General features: G+C 26.0%; 1 protein-coding gene across 1 annotated transcript; it reads left to right on the forward strand.

Moving 5' to 3' along the window:
• Window positions 1-9,541: 9,541 nt before the first annotated feature.
• Window positions 9,542-14,384, forward strand: LOC122503455. Its single transcript, XM_043614013.1, has 6 exons — window positions 9,542-9,700; window positions 10,739-10,846; window positions 11,029-11,094; window positions 11,845-12,231; window positions 13,044-13,185; window positions 13,791-14,384. The coding sequence occupies exons 1-6, from the start codon at window positions 9,670-9,672 to the stop codon at window positions 13,903-13,905; spliced, it is 849 nt and encodes a 282-aa protein (XP_043469948.1). The 5' UTR covers window positions 9,542-9,669; the 3' UTR covers window positions 13,906-14,384.
• Window positions 14,385-18,161: the final 3,777 nt, after the last annotated feature.

An 18,161-nucleotide genomic window follows, 5' to 3' on the forward strand; every position in this document is an offset into this window, starting at 1 on the left:
TTCATGAAAATAATTATTTTAATCATTCAATTAATTTTATGCATTCATTTTATTATATATATACCATCAGGACATAAGCAGTTTAATCCGAATGGAATTTCAAATTCCTATTAAATTTGTACCAATTGGAAGAAAAAAAGAGAAATAATTATGTTTTTCATAGTTTTAATATTTTCTAAGCGTAAGAAAAAAAAATGGGAAAAAGTCAGGAAAATAAAATATAGAATGGAATTTTCGTCAGTTTTGTAAAATTTCTAAAACGAGTTTTTTTGGTCGTCAAGTTTAATTTTTTGATAGGTAATTTTTTTACTACTTTTCTCAGTTTGAAAATCGCTTGTATATTGTTCACTTTTTTCACAGTAAAACGTGAGGTGTTAAAATAACACCAGAACGGATTAAAATAAGCTGCAACAGGTTAATTCCTTTAGGATTAAATTAACACCAGAAAGGATTAAAATAATCTATTTTGGTGTTATTTTTAACTATGAATGAAATTTTACTTTAAATAAAACACCAAAGTCAACGATTTGTAAAAATTCAACGAATTTAGCTTCTCCAGGGAGAATAGTTAGTTAGTAAGTTAGTTACTAACTTACTAACTAAGTTAGTAAGTTAGTTACTAACTTACTAACTAACTTAGTAACATAGTTACTAAATTCAATTGTGTTCAAAAATTTTAAAAAATTCTCGTCAAAATTTCAATTCTCTTTATAAATAATAAAATTCCTCTCTGATATTCAATTATTTTACAAAAATTTAATCAAATTCTTGTCAAAATTTCAATTATTTTTAAAAGTTTTCTGAAATTCAATGATTTTCAATATCTACTATTTCAATAAAATTTTCCAAAAGAATTTCAATATTAAAAAAAATTTGAATAAAATTCTACGCAAACATTTAATTATTTTCATAAATAACAAAAATTTTTAAAGGAATTCCATTATTTACAATTTTTTTTATAAATTTTATATATATTCATCAATATTCATGAATTTTTATCATATTTCATCAATTTTCATCAATTTTCATCCATTTTCATCAATTTTTATCAATATTCATCAATTTTCATCGATTATCATCAATATTTCTCATTTTTCGAAATAATTCAATTCTTCTCATAAATAATAACTTTTTTTTTACAGGAATTCAATTATTTGCAATTTTTTTATAAATTTTACATATATTCATCAATATTCATCAATATTTATCAATTTTCATCAATTTTCATCGATTATCATCGATTATAATCAATATTTCTCATTTTTCGCAATAATTCAATTCTTCTCATAAATAATAACTTTTTTTACATGAATTCAATTATTTACCTTTTTTTTATAAATTTTATATATAGATATTCATCAATATTCATGGATTTTTATCATATTTCATCAATTTTCATCAATTTTCATCCATTTTCATCAATTTTTATCATATTTCATCAATTTTCATCAATTTTTATCTATTTTCATCAATTTTTATTAATATTCATCAATTTTCATCGATTATCATCAATATTTCTCATTTTTCGCAATAATTCAATTCTTCTCATAAATAATAACTTTTTTTACAGGAATTCAATTATTTACATTTTTTTAATATTATAAATTTTATGTATATTTATCAATATTCATGAATTATTATCATATTTCATCAATTTTCATCAATTTTTATCAATATTAGGTAATCAGTTTTCAGTCATTTTCATCCATTTTTATCAATATTCATCAATTTTCATCAATTTTTCTCATTTTTCATCCATTTTCATCAATTTTCATCAATTTTTATCATTTTTTATCAATATTCATCAATTTTCATTCATTTTCATCAATTTTTATAAATATGCATCAATTTTCATCAAATTTCATCAATTTTCCCATTTTTCGCAAGAATTCAATTATTTTCATAAATAATAACATTTTTACAGGGAATCAATTATTTTTATAAATAATAAAATTTTGTTAGGAATTTAATGATTTTTATAAATAATAAAACTGATTGCATAATTTCAATTATTTTTAATGCAATTTTAATCAAATTTTTCGAAAAATGTAATTATTCTTAAAAATTTTATTAAAATTCGACCAAAGAATTGAATGATTTAAAAAATTTGTTGATAACATTTTTTATGAGAATTTAATTTTATGAAACATGAAATTAACAAATTATTTATTTTTGTATTTAAATAATTGAATTCTCGTAGAATTTACTAATAAAAATCGTTTTAAAAATGAATACCAGTTAAAATTTTAGATTAAAATTAAATATTAAACGCATTATAACGTGGATTTTTATAAATAATTAATTTTTGAAAAAGTTTCAAATTAAAATCATTGAAATTCTTATTTTTTCATATTTTTGACAAACAATTCTGTAGAATTAATTCTTTTTACAAATTTAATAGGATTTTTATTGAAATTATTTCAAGTTTTTATTTTTCAATAAATATTTAATTGCAGAATTTCCGAATAATTGAAAGTTTGTAAAATTGAATTGTAAACGAATGAATTTGAAAATTCTCAAAGAACATTTTTAAAAATTATTAAAAATAATGGATTTATTAAAGAATTTTAGTTAAAAACACTAGAAAAAAATTTAATTTTAGAGAAGTTAGAAATTATTGCAGAAATTCAATTATTTTCAAGAGTAATAAAATTCTTCTTAAGGATTCAATTATTTTTACTAATAATAAAGCTCATAGCACCGTTTCAATTATTTTTCATACAATTAGAATTGAATTCCTTGAAAAAAGTAATTATGTTTATGCAAGTTTTAATAAAATTCGACAAAATAATTCAATTATTTTAAAATTTGTTAATAAAATTCTTTATGAGAATTCAGTTTTGAGAAACATTCAATTATTCAATAAATTATTTACTTTTGTATTTAAATAATGGAATTCTTGTGGAATTTTTTAATATTTGATTTTCATTTCATAAAAATGAATTTCAGTTAAAATTTTAGATTATAATTGAATATTAAAAGCAATATAGCGTGAATTTTTAGAAGTAATTGAATTTTAAAATTAATTTTTTGGAAAAAGTTTTTTAATTTTTTTTATATTATTTGAAGTTTTTATTTTCTAATATGCATTTAATTAAGAATTTAATTTGAAATTTCATTAAATTGAATATTGTAAATAAATCGATTTGAAAATTGCCAAAGAACTTTTTCGAAAATTATTAAAAATAATTGATATAAAGTAAAATTGTAGTTAAAAATTTTTGAAAATAATAATTGAATTGAAATAATGAAAATAATTTTGAAGAAGTATAATATTCTTATTATATAAAATAATGATTTTATTACTTGATCATCTTTAATTATTAGAAAACATTAAGAAATCGATGACTCCGAGTCGAAGACTCGGAGTTATCGATATCTTCATGTTTTATAGTTAGAAAAAAATTTAATGAACTATTTCATTGATTGTAAAAAATACCACCAAAATTGATTATATTTTAATCTTTTTTGGTGTTAATTTAATCTGCAACACTTTTTAATGCCTCACGATTTACTGTGTTTCGATTAAGATTGAAATTTTCGGAGGGAGCGATTTTTCGCATCATCTTTAAAAAGAAACATGAAATCTAACTTAGCCGGGGATTAATGTACAGAATCGTGCATTGCATTCCGGCAATCCAGATGTGTCCAATTAGTTATACTAGGGGTAATGAGTTTTAGTACTTATTGACAGACTGGTCAGTGGTCGGTCGCGCTACTGCCATTAGCAATTCTAAACGGTTACCGTGTAGAAGCGACGGCCATTAGGGGATCGCAAACGTAAATAATAATTACACCCGTTGAGAAACAATCGCGGCAGAGCGAATCCCATAGCCATACTATACCAGAGAGCCAAATAAACCAAAGCTTTAATGATCCACATCCTCTGAAAGTCTACATCTTAACCATCAATTTTAAATTGATCGCACATGAATCTCTTCATCATGAGAATGATAAAAAAGAAGTCAAGCAAACCTTTCAGTTCCAGATTGATCGAAATTTGTATTGATCAAAGTTTACTTCGGTTAAGTTAAGTGTAAACTTAACTTAATCAAAGTAAACTTTGATCAATACTAATTTCATACCACATCAATCCCATTTTATTCAATCTGGAACTAAAAAGTTTACTTGACTTTGATTAAGTTAAGTGTAAACTAAACCTAACCAATGTAAACTCTGGTTAAAGTCTCAGATGGAAATTAACGGAGCAGATATCTCTTGAGGAAATGCTTTGCGAGAATGTACGAAAAAAATGGAATTTAATGATAAGAGAATGATAAAACACTTATTCAACAATTCTTCGATGAGCATTGTTGATATCAGTGTGGGTAAATTTTGCTTTGTAGATTTTCTTATCGGACATGTTAAGAGAGTAACGCAGGACCAGCATGTCCCAGCGTGGAACAAACTATGCGAGGAGACGACGCGATCCCCCAGGGACGACGTCAAGTTACACACGCGAGATATAGTCTCCTTCGGACCATGTATCGTGTCATCTCGTCTATGTGCCTAGCGATACCAACATGAATGGTGACTTTGTACACTTGGGCTTTTATCCCAATCCAACATTCTGAAAATGGAATATTTCTTATACTCTTATACTCATGCAACATATATTTCCCACTGCGGGATTATTCCTATCCGCGATCTTATCGTCAAATTAACGACAATAACACAACGGAAATTTATGATGAGGAGAAATTATTCTAGAAACAGTCTGTTGTTTCTGATTCTGAAATGGTTTTCTGTTTTCTTCTTTTAGCTGTGGAGAAACTTTGGAGTTTAGTGGACACGAATCCATAGTGATTAGTGCTTCAGGAGTAAAAGGAAGATGTTAGCAAATACTCGAATTAATCTCCAGTCAATCATCAAATGGGTGAAAAATGGTCAAACTGGGTAAAGGATGGCAGAATATGGCACAAAGTTTGACAAAGTATTGTTAATGATCGAATCCTACGGTTAAAGAATAGCGACAACAAAAATTAGTGTTTGATAAGAGCACTCTGAGATAAATACAAAACCTTTCAATTTGCATGGTTGAGACAAAATGGTTTTGTATTTATATCAGTGGATTTAATGAAAAATTAATTTTTTTGTCACCATTCGGAGGCACCATGAAAACAAAAGTAACAACCGAAGAACCAAAATTTCCCAAAAATTAACCCGCTATGTGGGTAAGTACCAAAAACCGCACAGAAACGAAAGAAAAAATTTACCGTTTGTGAAAAAAATTGTGTCTGTAAAAATAAAAAATCGACGTACTTCAATTTTCAATGTACTTTTTATTAAATTCCGGATCGCCTTCCCCTGCAGCTGAATAATGTAAATAAAAGTCTCGCGCACTAATCTAATTTACGTCAGACCTGTTTGTGGAATCTTTTGCTGATCCTGCTGCCAGTGACAGGACATTCGACATCACTAATCGCACTATCGACTAATTAATAATGTCAGAAGCATTGAAGCAATTCCCGCGCCATGAATGCGAGACATGAGACAGTGCAAGGCAACCTGGGACAGTAGAGAAAGAGAGAGAGAGAGGGGGGGGGGAAGGGGAAGGACTTTTAATGTTCAAGCAGGTTCAATCAGATCTTCTTGTCGTGTCCCCGCACCGGTCAATGAAACACGTAAATGAAATTAATGAGACTGAGACAATTAAAAAAATTTTTTTTTTTGAAATATTTTTGCATATTTTAAATTTTAATGTAAACTCGTTTTTCAATGTAATCGTTTCATTCTAAATAATTGCTATCAAATTAGTTATTATTTTAATACGATAATTATCTATTAATACAATATGACTTGTGAAATAATTTTTTCCGCATGCAATTCTTTTCAAAAAAAAGTACAACCACATTTTAATACATTGTGCACCCAATGCGAAAAGCTATTGTTTTTCGCTTTGGTTTATAAAACTTTTTGGCACAATTTTTCATCTCATCAAAAAACAAAAAATGCTACTTCAGGGAAAAAAAATTTTTTTATTTTATTTTTAATTTTTGTGTCAATTACATTTTTGAGTTAAAGGAAGAGAGACAAACATTTGATGGATGCAGAGAAAGAAAGTTAGAAAGAGATTCTATGAGTAGACTTCGCTAATTTAGATAATTAATTTTAAAAAAGTAGAAAAAAGTATGTGTATAAGAAGAAGAAAAGAAAGATTCTATTAAGGAATAAAAAGGATTCGAGGGGGAGGAAGAGTTTTACCCCAAGGAAAACGGGTTGCTTCATTCCATTTTAAACGGTCAATCAAAGTCACCCATTACCATTTCGATTCACACGAACCATTTATTTATATGCCCACCCTACCAGTTATTTACAGGCATCAATTAATTATCGCTGAATAATGAATATTCCATCTTAGGGAATACATTAGTAGAGTACTTTTCTTTCCACTCTCACATTTTCTGTACTTACCGAGGTACAAAATTTTTTTTTGAAGAAGTTTTACAATTCATTGTTTTGACTCTTTGAAAACTTTGTTTGTTATTCTGAAGAGGAATCTACATTACATCTAACATTTAACCCTTTAACGCCCAGTGGTACATACGCTGTACCACAAATGCATTAAAGTCATCATAACTTTGAAACTAATACATATTACTAAAAATTTTAAATTCTTAGCTCTAGTAAAACTCTTCCAGCAGATAATTAAAAAAAACAAAAGTAAAAAATAATAATAAATAAATAAAATAATAATAAATAAAAAAAGTGTCAAGATACATTTTCTCCTATGACGGACAAAAAAATTTAAAAAAATTAATCAGATTCGTTAAAAACTTGTTACTCGGGGGTTTTTGGGGTCGCTGATTACGAATATGAAGTCAAAATTGCAAAATTCAAAATGGCGGATCCAATATGGCGGACGAAAAAATAAAAAATAATGGGATTTATATGAAACTTGTCACTCGGGGTTTCTTGGGGTCGCTGATTACGAATATGAAATTAAAATTGCAAAATTCAAAATGGCGGATCCAATATGGAGGGCAAAAAAATATAAATTAATGGGATTTATATGAAACTTGTCACTCGGGGGTTCTTGGGGTCGCTGATTACGAATATGAAATTAAAATTGCAAAATTCAAAATGGCGGATCCAATATGGAGGGCAAAAAAATATAAATTAATGGGATTTATATGAAACTTGTCACTCGGGGGTTCTTGGGGTCGCTGATTACGAATATGAAATTAAAATTGCAAAATTCAAAATGGCGGATCCAATATGGAGGACAAAAAAATATAAATTAATGGGATTTATATGAAACTTTTCACTTAGGTGTTTTTGGGGTCGCTGATTACGAATATGAAGTCAAAATTGCAAAATTAAAAATGTCGGATCCAATATGGAGGACGAAAAAATAAAAAATAATTTGATTTATATGAAACTTGTCACTTAGGTGTTCTTGGGGTCGCTGATTACGAATATGAAGTCAAAATTGCAAAATTCAAAATGGCGGATCCAATATGGAGGCCAGAAAATTAAAAAATAATGGTAACGATATTCAAGTAAATCCTATTTAATTTTAAATTCTCGTCCGCCATATTGGATCCGCCATTTTGAATTTTGCAATTTTGACTTCAGATTCGTAATCAGCGACCCCAAAAACCATTATATACCAAGTGTGGTTGAAATCGAATCGGTGAAAATAATTCGGGCTTTAAAGGGTTAAGAAATACTAGAACGAAACGCTATGATTTCTAACCAATCGGAACTCTTATCATCATATTTTCAAACCAATGACAAACGTTATCATGGTACTTCAACCAATCACGATCGTCATCTTGCCAAATCCATAAAAAAAAATAGAAACAAAGCTAATTTTTTATGGATTTGGAAATTTGGTATGAATTTGGTATGAAACGTATGAATGAATATTTGAATGCTTCTCTTTTGATTAGTGGAAATAATAAAAAAAAATCGCAGCAACTCCCTGCGTTTCTTGAGAGGATCCCTCTTTTTCTCTCCATAATCGTTTTTCTCTTCTCCCGTTGCTCTTTTTTTCCTCTTCTCTTCTCCAAGATAGAAAGAAAAGAGCGTAGGCAGGTTGGCATACGAGCGGTATATATGCGGTCAACTCGCCAACTTCTCTTTCTGCTCTAATGAGCTTGCTATTATTTGCTTTATTGAATGCAATTAGAGCTTACTCCTTGTCCCCTGCCCTTGTAGGCTCCTTTTGCCGCTGGTCCGTCCCTCACGCACCGATACGCACACTCTGCTCAAATTCTCTCAAACAAATACAAGCACCAACAAAGCAGGAGTCACGAACACAGTTTCTCTCATGGATCCTCTTCTTCTTCTTCTTCTTCTCCTTCTTCTCGAAAAGCACCGCGCAAAGCGTCCTTTAACGTTGCCCTATGTACATACAAGTGGAATATTCGTTTGTATTTATATTTCAGATTTGTGTGAGTGTGTTTGTGCATCTTTCTACGGACCACATGCATCCAACGGACTTAGCAATCAGCCACAGACACGCATCCGCCGTAATTTCTAGAACAAAAACTGTAATTGCATTCATTATCTTGCAGAGCTCCCCAAAAAGAAAGCACTCCAAGGAAAAGAGACTTCCTTCCAGAAGCCACTTCGCGAATCATTTGTTTTTTCTTCCCCTCTTCTTCTAATTCTTTGTATTTCCCTTCCTGATGAGCCTTCTCTTCTTGATATGCAGGAATTTTTGCGGAGAAAATTGTTCCTGCTTCTGTACAATATAAATAAAATTCGAAGATTTATTTATAAAACTCGATTTACTCTCCTAGACGTAGACTCAAATTTGAAATGTTTCTTCTATTCGGCTAACGTTATGAAAAGTTTAAGTGTTCCATTATATCGAAGGCACGGACCGTGAGAAAGTCCGAGTCAGCGATTGGACGGTCACAAGTGAGAAGGGGTATTGTTACCCTCTCCCTCTTCTTATCGTCCAATCGCTCTCTGGGTCTTTCTCAGGGTTCTTGCCAAGAGTTTAATTTTCGTGACACGTGAAAACAGCCGTTTTAGAATTAATTTTATTTTATTTTAAAAATTGTGTTTTAATACTAGTTTTTTAAAACTAATTATGAGGTCTAGTTACTTACTATAAAGTTTTAATTAACGATTTTTGTAAAACATCTCTCTAAATTTACATTAGTAAAAATATTTACTAATTTCAATTAGTGACTGACTTTTTGCTTTTAAATTAGTGACTTTTACTTTTTACTATTTATTAGTAACATTATTTGCTATTTACTATAATTCAACAGCAAAAAGCGTCAGTCAATAATTCAAATTCAAACATTTTTACTAATTCAGATTTAGAGAGTTGGACATTGATGAATTGTTATTAATAAAACCAAGCAGAACCGAAATAATAAAAAATATAACTCTGAATTGTTTGTAATGTAAATTGCAGAATAAAATGTACAAAAGAGTAAATATGAAACGTAGGCAAACGTAAAGAAAATGCAAATTCTTCTTGTACGAGATACACATTATTATCCATCGGAAGTTTGTGAAACGCAGAAAGATAAGTCATAATAGGTTATCAGTATCATGTTAATAACCCAAGAATTCTATCAACTGACGAAAGGAAGCTGCTCTGTTTGAAACATAACAATTTATTGTCAGTATTCTGTGAACAATTGGACCTACTGTGTTGTGATTATCGATATTCATTCTGAAATATAATATTTTTACCGAAAAATGGAAAAATATATATTATCATTAATAATTTGTAAGTAATCATATTTTAATTTCAAGCCTAATTATTTTTTATTTTAATTATTTTTAAAAAAATGTTAAATTCTCATCTTTTTCTATATTTGACAAATAAATTTTTTAAGACTCCTAAACAAAGATAATAAAAACAAGAAAGTATACAAAATAAGTTTGCTACTTGTTAAATAAATCTCATTTTGTAGTTCTATTTCTAATTCATATTCATTATTCTAATTATAATTACTGTCCATTGTAGTTAAATATTTCTAGTTCAATTGTAATAAATTATTATAAAAACCTTTTGAATTTTAATTCCAATTCTATTTATAATTTTAATTCCTATTTTGATTTCAATTCTAATTCCAATTGCAATAGTAACTATAATTCAAACTCTTTTTCCAATTCCAATTGTAATTCTTATTCTAATGTTAATTCTAATTCTAATTCTAATTCTAATTCTAATTCTAATTCTAATTCTAATTCTAATTCTAATTCTAATTCTAATTCTAATTCTAATTCTAATTCTAATTCTAATTCTAATTTCAATTCTAATTTCAATACTAATTTTACTTCTAATTCCCATTATAATTTTAATTCTAAATCCGATAATTCTAATTCCTATTCCAATTCTAATTCTGATCCTAATTTTAATTCGGATTCTAATTCGAATTTTAATTCCAATTCCTCATAATTTAAATCATAAATTCAATTTCAAGAATTCTAATTCCTATTTAATTTTTTATTTTGAATTATAATTGTTGTCAATTATTGTAAATTATTTCTACTTCAATTTTTATCCATTTTTATTGTAATCTGTTGGATATCAATTTCAATTCTAATTAAAATTCTTATTCTAATTATAATTCTAATAGTAATTGTAATTCTAAATGTAATTATATATTATAACTTCAATTCTAATTTACACTCCAATTCTAATTCTAATACCAACTTTATTTCTAATTAATGTATGTCTGCTGACATCAGGAAAATTTTTTTTTAATATAATAATAATTGAAAAACACGACTTCTAAAATAAATTAACATTTTTTGCAAGCTCTCTTAGTTGGCGTGTCAGCTTTAAATTTCGACTCAGTGGTGCCAATAAATGAAACGATTCCACGTGGTTACGATTTAAAGTTAATGTACACTTACGTAAATTCAGGTACAATTTTGCATTCATGAAAAATATTTTTTTTTTTTTTGTTGAAAACAAAATAAGTAAATAAATAAAAAAAAAATAAAATTATTTATATTTAATGTACAGAACTATATAAATCTGCACATATATATAAGTATTTTCACAAAATATCAAAGTTGAATGACGTAATTACAAGTTTTGAACAGGATACCGGGAAAATGTTTCTACTCCACCGATATCTCCGATTACATACAAATACGAGAAGACCATAGGTAATGTCTCCTTTTAATGCATAAGTAAAATAATTTTTTTATTTTAATTTATTAATTTTAATTTAATTAAATCTTTAACTAGAATTTAAATATAAATTTTTAATTATACCTAAATATTATAAAATTAGAATTCAATCGTGAATTTCGAAAAGGGTTGAATTTTAAAAACCGTAAAAGTCATTTTCGCGTAACTACCGTTAGTAGTCATTAAAAACATTCTCTTAGGTAATTTTTCATCAATTTTCATCAATTTTCATCAATATTCTTCAATTTTCATCAATATTCATCATTTTTTATCGATTATCATCAATTTTTATCAATTTTCGTCAATATTTATCAATTTTTATCAATTTTTATCAATATTTATCATTGTTCATCAATTTTCATCAATATTTATCAATTTTAATCAATTTTAATCAATTTTCGTCAATATTTATCAATTTTCATCAATTTTCATCAATATTCATCATTTTTCATCAATTTTCATCAATTTTCATCAATATTCATCAATTTTCACCAATTTTCATCATTTTTCATCAATTTTTATCAATTTTGAAAACTAGAGCCTTTTTCAAAATTCACAATTCAATTTAACCCTCTACCTACATTGACTTATTTACACTGTAGCATTTTTGAATGTAATTCCAATAGACTCCACCAATTGGAGGGTCAAATAAATAGGCAGAGAGTTAAATATAATAATCAAAATTTTTAATTAAAATTTTTCTATAAAATTAAATTTCTGCTTAGATCTATTGAGAACGACTGCTGAATATTACGAGAAGGAAGTTGGCAAAGTCTCGGAAAATGTGGACAATTTTTTAAATACAAAATTATCGGACGTTGAAGAGAAATGTTTAAATTTAAACGACACAGTTGGTTGGCTGAATTTCCAAATGAATTACACGGCCTATCGACAGGAGGCAAAGAATCTTCAGGCATTTTTAGTTAGTCCACCAAAAGAGCCTGAGAACACTTTCGAAGCTGTGATACGCTCAACCAACTATATCATCAGAATGGGTCATTTCATTAAATCATTTCAATTTTGCTTGGAGGAGAAGTATCGACTCACTGAGGAGGACGTTATGGGTGTGATGCACATTATTTTGCGTCAAGTCATTAAAAACATTTTCTTAGGTAATTTTTGTCCTTTTCATCAATTTTCATCAATTTTCATCAATTTTCATCAATATTCATCAATTTTCATCAATTTTCATCAATATCCATCAATATTCATCAATTGCCATCAATTTTAATTAATTTTTATCGAATTTCATAGATTTTCATTAATTTTATAAATATTCATTATTTTCATCAACATTCATTAATTTTTCTCATTTTTCTTCAATTTTCATCAATTTTTATTAATTTTCATAATTATTCATCAACATTCATCAATATTCATGATTTTTTATCAATATTCATCAATTTTCATCAGTTTTCATCAATATTCATCAATATCCATCAATTTTCATCAATATCCATCAATTGTCATCAATTTTCATCAAATTTCATCGATTTTCACCAATTTTTATCAATATTCATCAATATCCATCAATTTTTTGATCAATATTCATCAAATGTCATCAATTTTCATTGAATTTCATCGATTTTCATCAATTTTTATCAATATTCATCAATATCCATCAATTTTTTGATCAATATTCATCAATTGTCATCAATTTTCATCGAATTTCATCGATTTTCATCAATTTTTATCAATATTTATCAATATTCATCAATATTCATCAATTTTTAATCAACAATTCCAAAATAAGATTTTTACTGACTAAAATAAATAATTCGAAAACAAAAATACTGATTTAATTTAGTTAACAATTTTTGCTAATTTACAATTTACAATATTACACAAAAAATTTTTCATAATTTTAAGAGAGAATGAATTGCAAAAAAGGTACAAATTTAATCCTCTTTCGATTTAATTTCAGCTGGAAAAGTCAATTTGGATAAAGATTATAGAGAAAGTTCACAATCATCAAAATGTTTGGAAGTTTTTTATCCCATGCGCTCTAGTAATTATTTATTCGATTCTCTCATGGACAATTTTAATGCGCCCTTTGAATCATGCTAGTAAGTTTTTTTTCCATTAGTGCATTTATTACAATTGCCTAGCAGAAAAGTGGAGGTCGGGACCAAAAAAAATTTTTTTTTTAATTTTTGACATTAGAATGATTATCAATATATTTTTGTTCGATGAATACGATCCCGACTCCCAAAATTGTCTAGTATGTCAGGATTTTGAGAAAAGTGGGGGTAAACACCAAAAAAACCTGTTTTTGGTAGTTTTAGGAAATTTTTCTGTTTAATCTGACATGTTAGAGAATTCCAAGAAGTTTCAAATTTAAATTTGATACGTACACTTTAAGGTCCTTATGCGCAAGACAAAAAAATAGAGGATTTTGAGACAAGTAGGGGGAAAGACGCAAAAAAAAATTTTTTTTTGTTATTTTTTACATTGTAGTCGTTTTTAATGTATTTTTGTTCGCTGAACACGATGCAAGGTCGCAAAATTAAGAAGCTCGTCAGTGTTTTGAGAAAAGTGGGGGTAACGACCTAGAAAACGTGCGTTTTTTCAAAATCCTCTACTTTTTTTGACTTTAAGTTAGTTAAGTTCTAAAAACGGTTTTACTAATTCCAGGCAATTATTTACTAAAAACAATTTGATTTTTTTTTAGCTCTCAAAAGGAATTTGAAAAATGTGCTCACCATCTTTTGAAGAATTGTGAACCGGAACTGGCTGCAATTTTACGAATGTCATGGTGTCCAGCCGACTTCGGATGCTATAATTAAAAAATATTCCTCTCAATACATTTTTTAAAAACATCACAACATAAATGTGAAAATTAACAAAAAACAAATTTTCTAACACTTATTTTTCATTATTGTCGGACATGTGTCAAATAAAAATGAATTAAATCTCCGATTTATAATTTCATTTTAGACTGTACATTTGCATAAAATATAGGTATTAAATTTTAAAGGCAAAAGATGAAACTGATGTATTTTTCTAAATTAGTGGAATATTAAATTATTTTCAATTTTTACGGAATAAATTCAGTTTTCAGTAAATTTATAAAAAAAGCAATAAATTACGAAATATTTGCATTAAAAAAATTTTTTTAAACAAGTAAAATTCGGTAAAAAATGGAATAATTTAATTTCACCTTTTTTTTAGTGGAGATTTATTTCACTACAATGACTTGGTAAAATATGAATCGTATATATAGATATATATTGTGTATGTATATATAAACGAACTATAAATTGTTCAAAGTTTTCTTCTTTTTAATTACTTGTAAGTAATTTATTACAATAAGAATTTTTACGCCATTGGCAGTGGGTACCATGATGCCACGTCCCAATGTCATTTATTGTCCGATGGAGCGTAGCGGGCCCAAGAAGTGCGACCCCCTTTTATGAATGGGTCGGTATCATGCGAAAGCGGCATTCGTTAAGCCACTTATTATTCGAGCCCACATGCAGTCGATTCTCGTGGATCATAACCACCCGTAAGCTCACCTCTCTTACTTACACTCTACACTGCTATAATAATCCAACTTCTAGGGATCCTGACCTTCGCACTTTTTTCATTTATATACATGTAGTATATATTTCCCAATAGCGTGTGTAACGAGTTTTTCATTTTTCATCAAGAGTTTATATATATAAACACGTAACTTCACTTTCTGTCACTTCTTATTTTTAACAAAAACGTTCCTTTTTAACTAACCGCAGTTTTTACCCCTTTTTTTTACCTAATCCTCTTTTTTTCCTCATTTTCATTCTTTTAAATTAATAAAATTTTCTAAAACACCTAAAATCATAAATTTTTTCTCCCAATTTTTAAGAAAAATTTGTAAAAACTGTGAGCCTTACACAATGGCAAAGAATGGCACCGCCATTGCATTTTTGTAAGACAGTTCGTGCTTCAAGTGAAGGACGATTAAATAGAAAAATTTTACGTTTAAGTAGACAAAACCATTTTAGTCAGACAGTAAATTGTAAATAAAGTTTATATAGAAAAAATGTTTTGAGTAGAAAAAGTCATTTTACTCTAAAAGTAAATACTAAATAAAGATTAGATTACAAAAATTAATTTTTAAGTAGAAAAAGCAAATTTAGTCAGACTGCGAATACCAAATAAAGTTTAAATTTAAAAAATAATGTTAAAGTAGAAAAAGCCATTTTAGTCAGACAGTAAATATACTAAATGTAGTTTAGAATAAAATAATTTTATGTTTAAGTAGAAAAAGTCATTTTAGTCAGACAGTAAATACTGAAAAAAGTTCAAAATAAAAAATTATTTATGTTTAAGTAGAAAAAGTCATTTTAGTCAGACTGTGGATATCAGTTAAAAATAAGTTTAGATTAAAAAATGTATGTTTCAGTAGAAAAAGTCATTTCAGTCAGACAGTAAATACTAAATAAAGTTTAGATAAAAAAATATTTATGTTTAAGTAAAAAAAGAAATTTTAGTCAGACAGTACCTAAAACCTTTACTAAAATTTTGTTTATATAATTGAATTTTTTTTTGAAAATTTTATTGAAATAGTCGATATTAAAAATAATTGATGTGAGGAAAATTGTTGAAAATGATTGAAATTTTGACAAGAAATATATTAAATTTTTTTGAAAATAATTGAATTTCGGAGAAGAATTTTATTATTTATAAAGATAATTGACATTTTGACGAGATGCGCTTGATGGCAATGGTAGTTTCATATACTACAATTATTTTCAAAATTAATAAAATTCTTCGCAGAAATTCAATTATTTTCAAAACAACTAGAAAGAAAATGTTGCCAACATTTCAATTACCTTTATGAATGAATAGCAAAATTCAATTATTTTCAGGAATTCATTGCAAAAATTAATTGCAAAATTTAATTATTTTCAAAAATTTAAATAAAATTCATGAGAAAATTACAATTATTTTTAAAAATTGTTCTTAATTCAATTATTTTTAATATTCTATTAGGTATTTTAATAAAATTTCTGAAAAAATCAATTATTAAACAAAAATTTTGACAAAGTTCTACAAGAATATTCAATTATTTTCTAAAACTATGAAAATTTCGCAGGAATTCAATTATTAGAAATAGAATTTAATTTAATTTTTGCATAAATTATTTCGAAAAAAATTAACTGTTTGCAACTTTTTTTTTATAAAATTCTTCGCAAGAATTTAATTATTTTCATATATAATAAAACTCAATGCAGAATTTCAATTATTTTTAATAGAATTTTAATCGAATTCAGGAATTTTTATGAAATTAATTGTAAAATTCAATTATTTTCATAAATAACAATATTCATTACAAGATTTCAATTAATTTCAAAATTAATAGAATTCTTTCCAGAATTTCAATTAGTTTCATAAATTTAAAAAAAAAATTCTTCTCAACATTTCAATTATATCTTTGTAAATAGCAAAATTCATCGTCAAAATTCAATTATTTTCAGGACTTTTAATAAAATTCATTTGCAAATTCAATTATTTTCACAAATAACAATATACATAACAAGAATTCAATTATTTTCAATAGTAATAATAACCAATTGTATTCCAAAATTTTAATAAAATTCATGGCAAAATTTCAATTATTTTCAAAGATTTTAATAAAATTCATTGCAAAATTTCCATTATTTTCGAAAAATTTTCTTAATTTAATAATTTATTCACAATACTTTAATTACTTTCACTAATAATATAACATTTTTCATAGAAATTCAATTTTTTAAAAAAGTGTTTGATAAAATTCCAAGCAAGAATTTAATTATTTTCATAAATAATAAAATGCTTTTTAGGAATTTCAATTATTTTTAATACTATTTTAAATAAATTAGTCGAAGAATTCAATTTTTTCAGAAATAAAGTTTACCACAAGAATTCAATTATTTAAAATAAAATTTTCATAATATTTATTATCTTTCGAAAAAATTAATTATTTAAAACAATGTTTATAAAATTCTTATGAAGAATTAAATTATTTTCAAAAATAACGAAATTTTTCACAGAAATTCAATTATTTTTAAAAATTTTAATAAAATTCTTCGCAATAATTCAATTATTTTCATAAATAATAAAATTCATTGCAGAATTTTAATTATTTTTTAATACAATGTTAATCGAATTCATTGAAAATTGTAATTATTCCTTAAAATGTTATTAAAATTTGTCGTAAGAATTCAATTATTTAAAAATTTTTTGATAAAATTCTTCGCCGGATTTCAATTATATTTTAAATATAATTTTTTGTAAGCCCGTATACATTTACTAAATAAATAAATAAATAAATATATTCAGGAATTTTTATAAAATTCCTTGTAGAAATTCAAATATTTTCAAAAAATTTATTAAAAAAATATGTTAAAATTTCAATTATCTTTATAATTAGTGAAATTCTTTGCGGGAATTCAATTATATTCAGAAATAATATAATATTTTAATAAAAATTGATTTAAAAATTAATTTCAGTTAATAATTGAATGATTGAATAATTGAATAATTAAATAATTGATAATAATTGGATTTTGTAAAGGTTACTAATAATTGCAATTTTTAGAAATAATTGAATTTGCATCCTGAAGCCTGCAGTAGTATATCATTAGTAAGATATATTATGATGTAACAACATTAGTATATCTTATTAATATATTAATAATAACTAATTAATAGTTACAATGAAAATTATTAGTTGAAGTTAAAAGAAAAAGAAAAAGAAATCTTTGAAATAATTTTTTTTTTGCTATAATACAATTGCAGAAGTGTTGTTGATTTTTTTAAACTTTGTGTAGAATCGTTTTATGGGATGAAAATTCTATCTGAAAATAGAGAAAAAGTTCCGGGAAAAACAAAAGTAATTTTCTTGGTAACTAATTAGTATAGTAGTAAGTAGGGTTACAAGTTAGTAGTTAGTAGGAATAATTATTAATTTTGAAAGTTATCAAACATTTTAGTATTATTAATATATTTTTGATACTTTTAAATGAAATTATTTACACCTCTTTCAGTATATATATTGGGAAGGGTATAATTATCCTCA

Source organism: Leptopilina heterotoma, unplaced genomic scaffold, assembly GCF_015476425.1.
Source record: "Leptopilina heterotoma isolate Lh14 unplaced genomic scaffold, ASM1547642v1 Lhet_262, whole genome shotgun sequence".
NCBI lineage: Eukaryota > Metazoa > Arthropoda > Insecta > Hymenoptera > Figitidae > Leptopilina > Leptopilina heterotoma.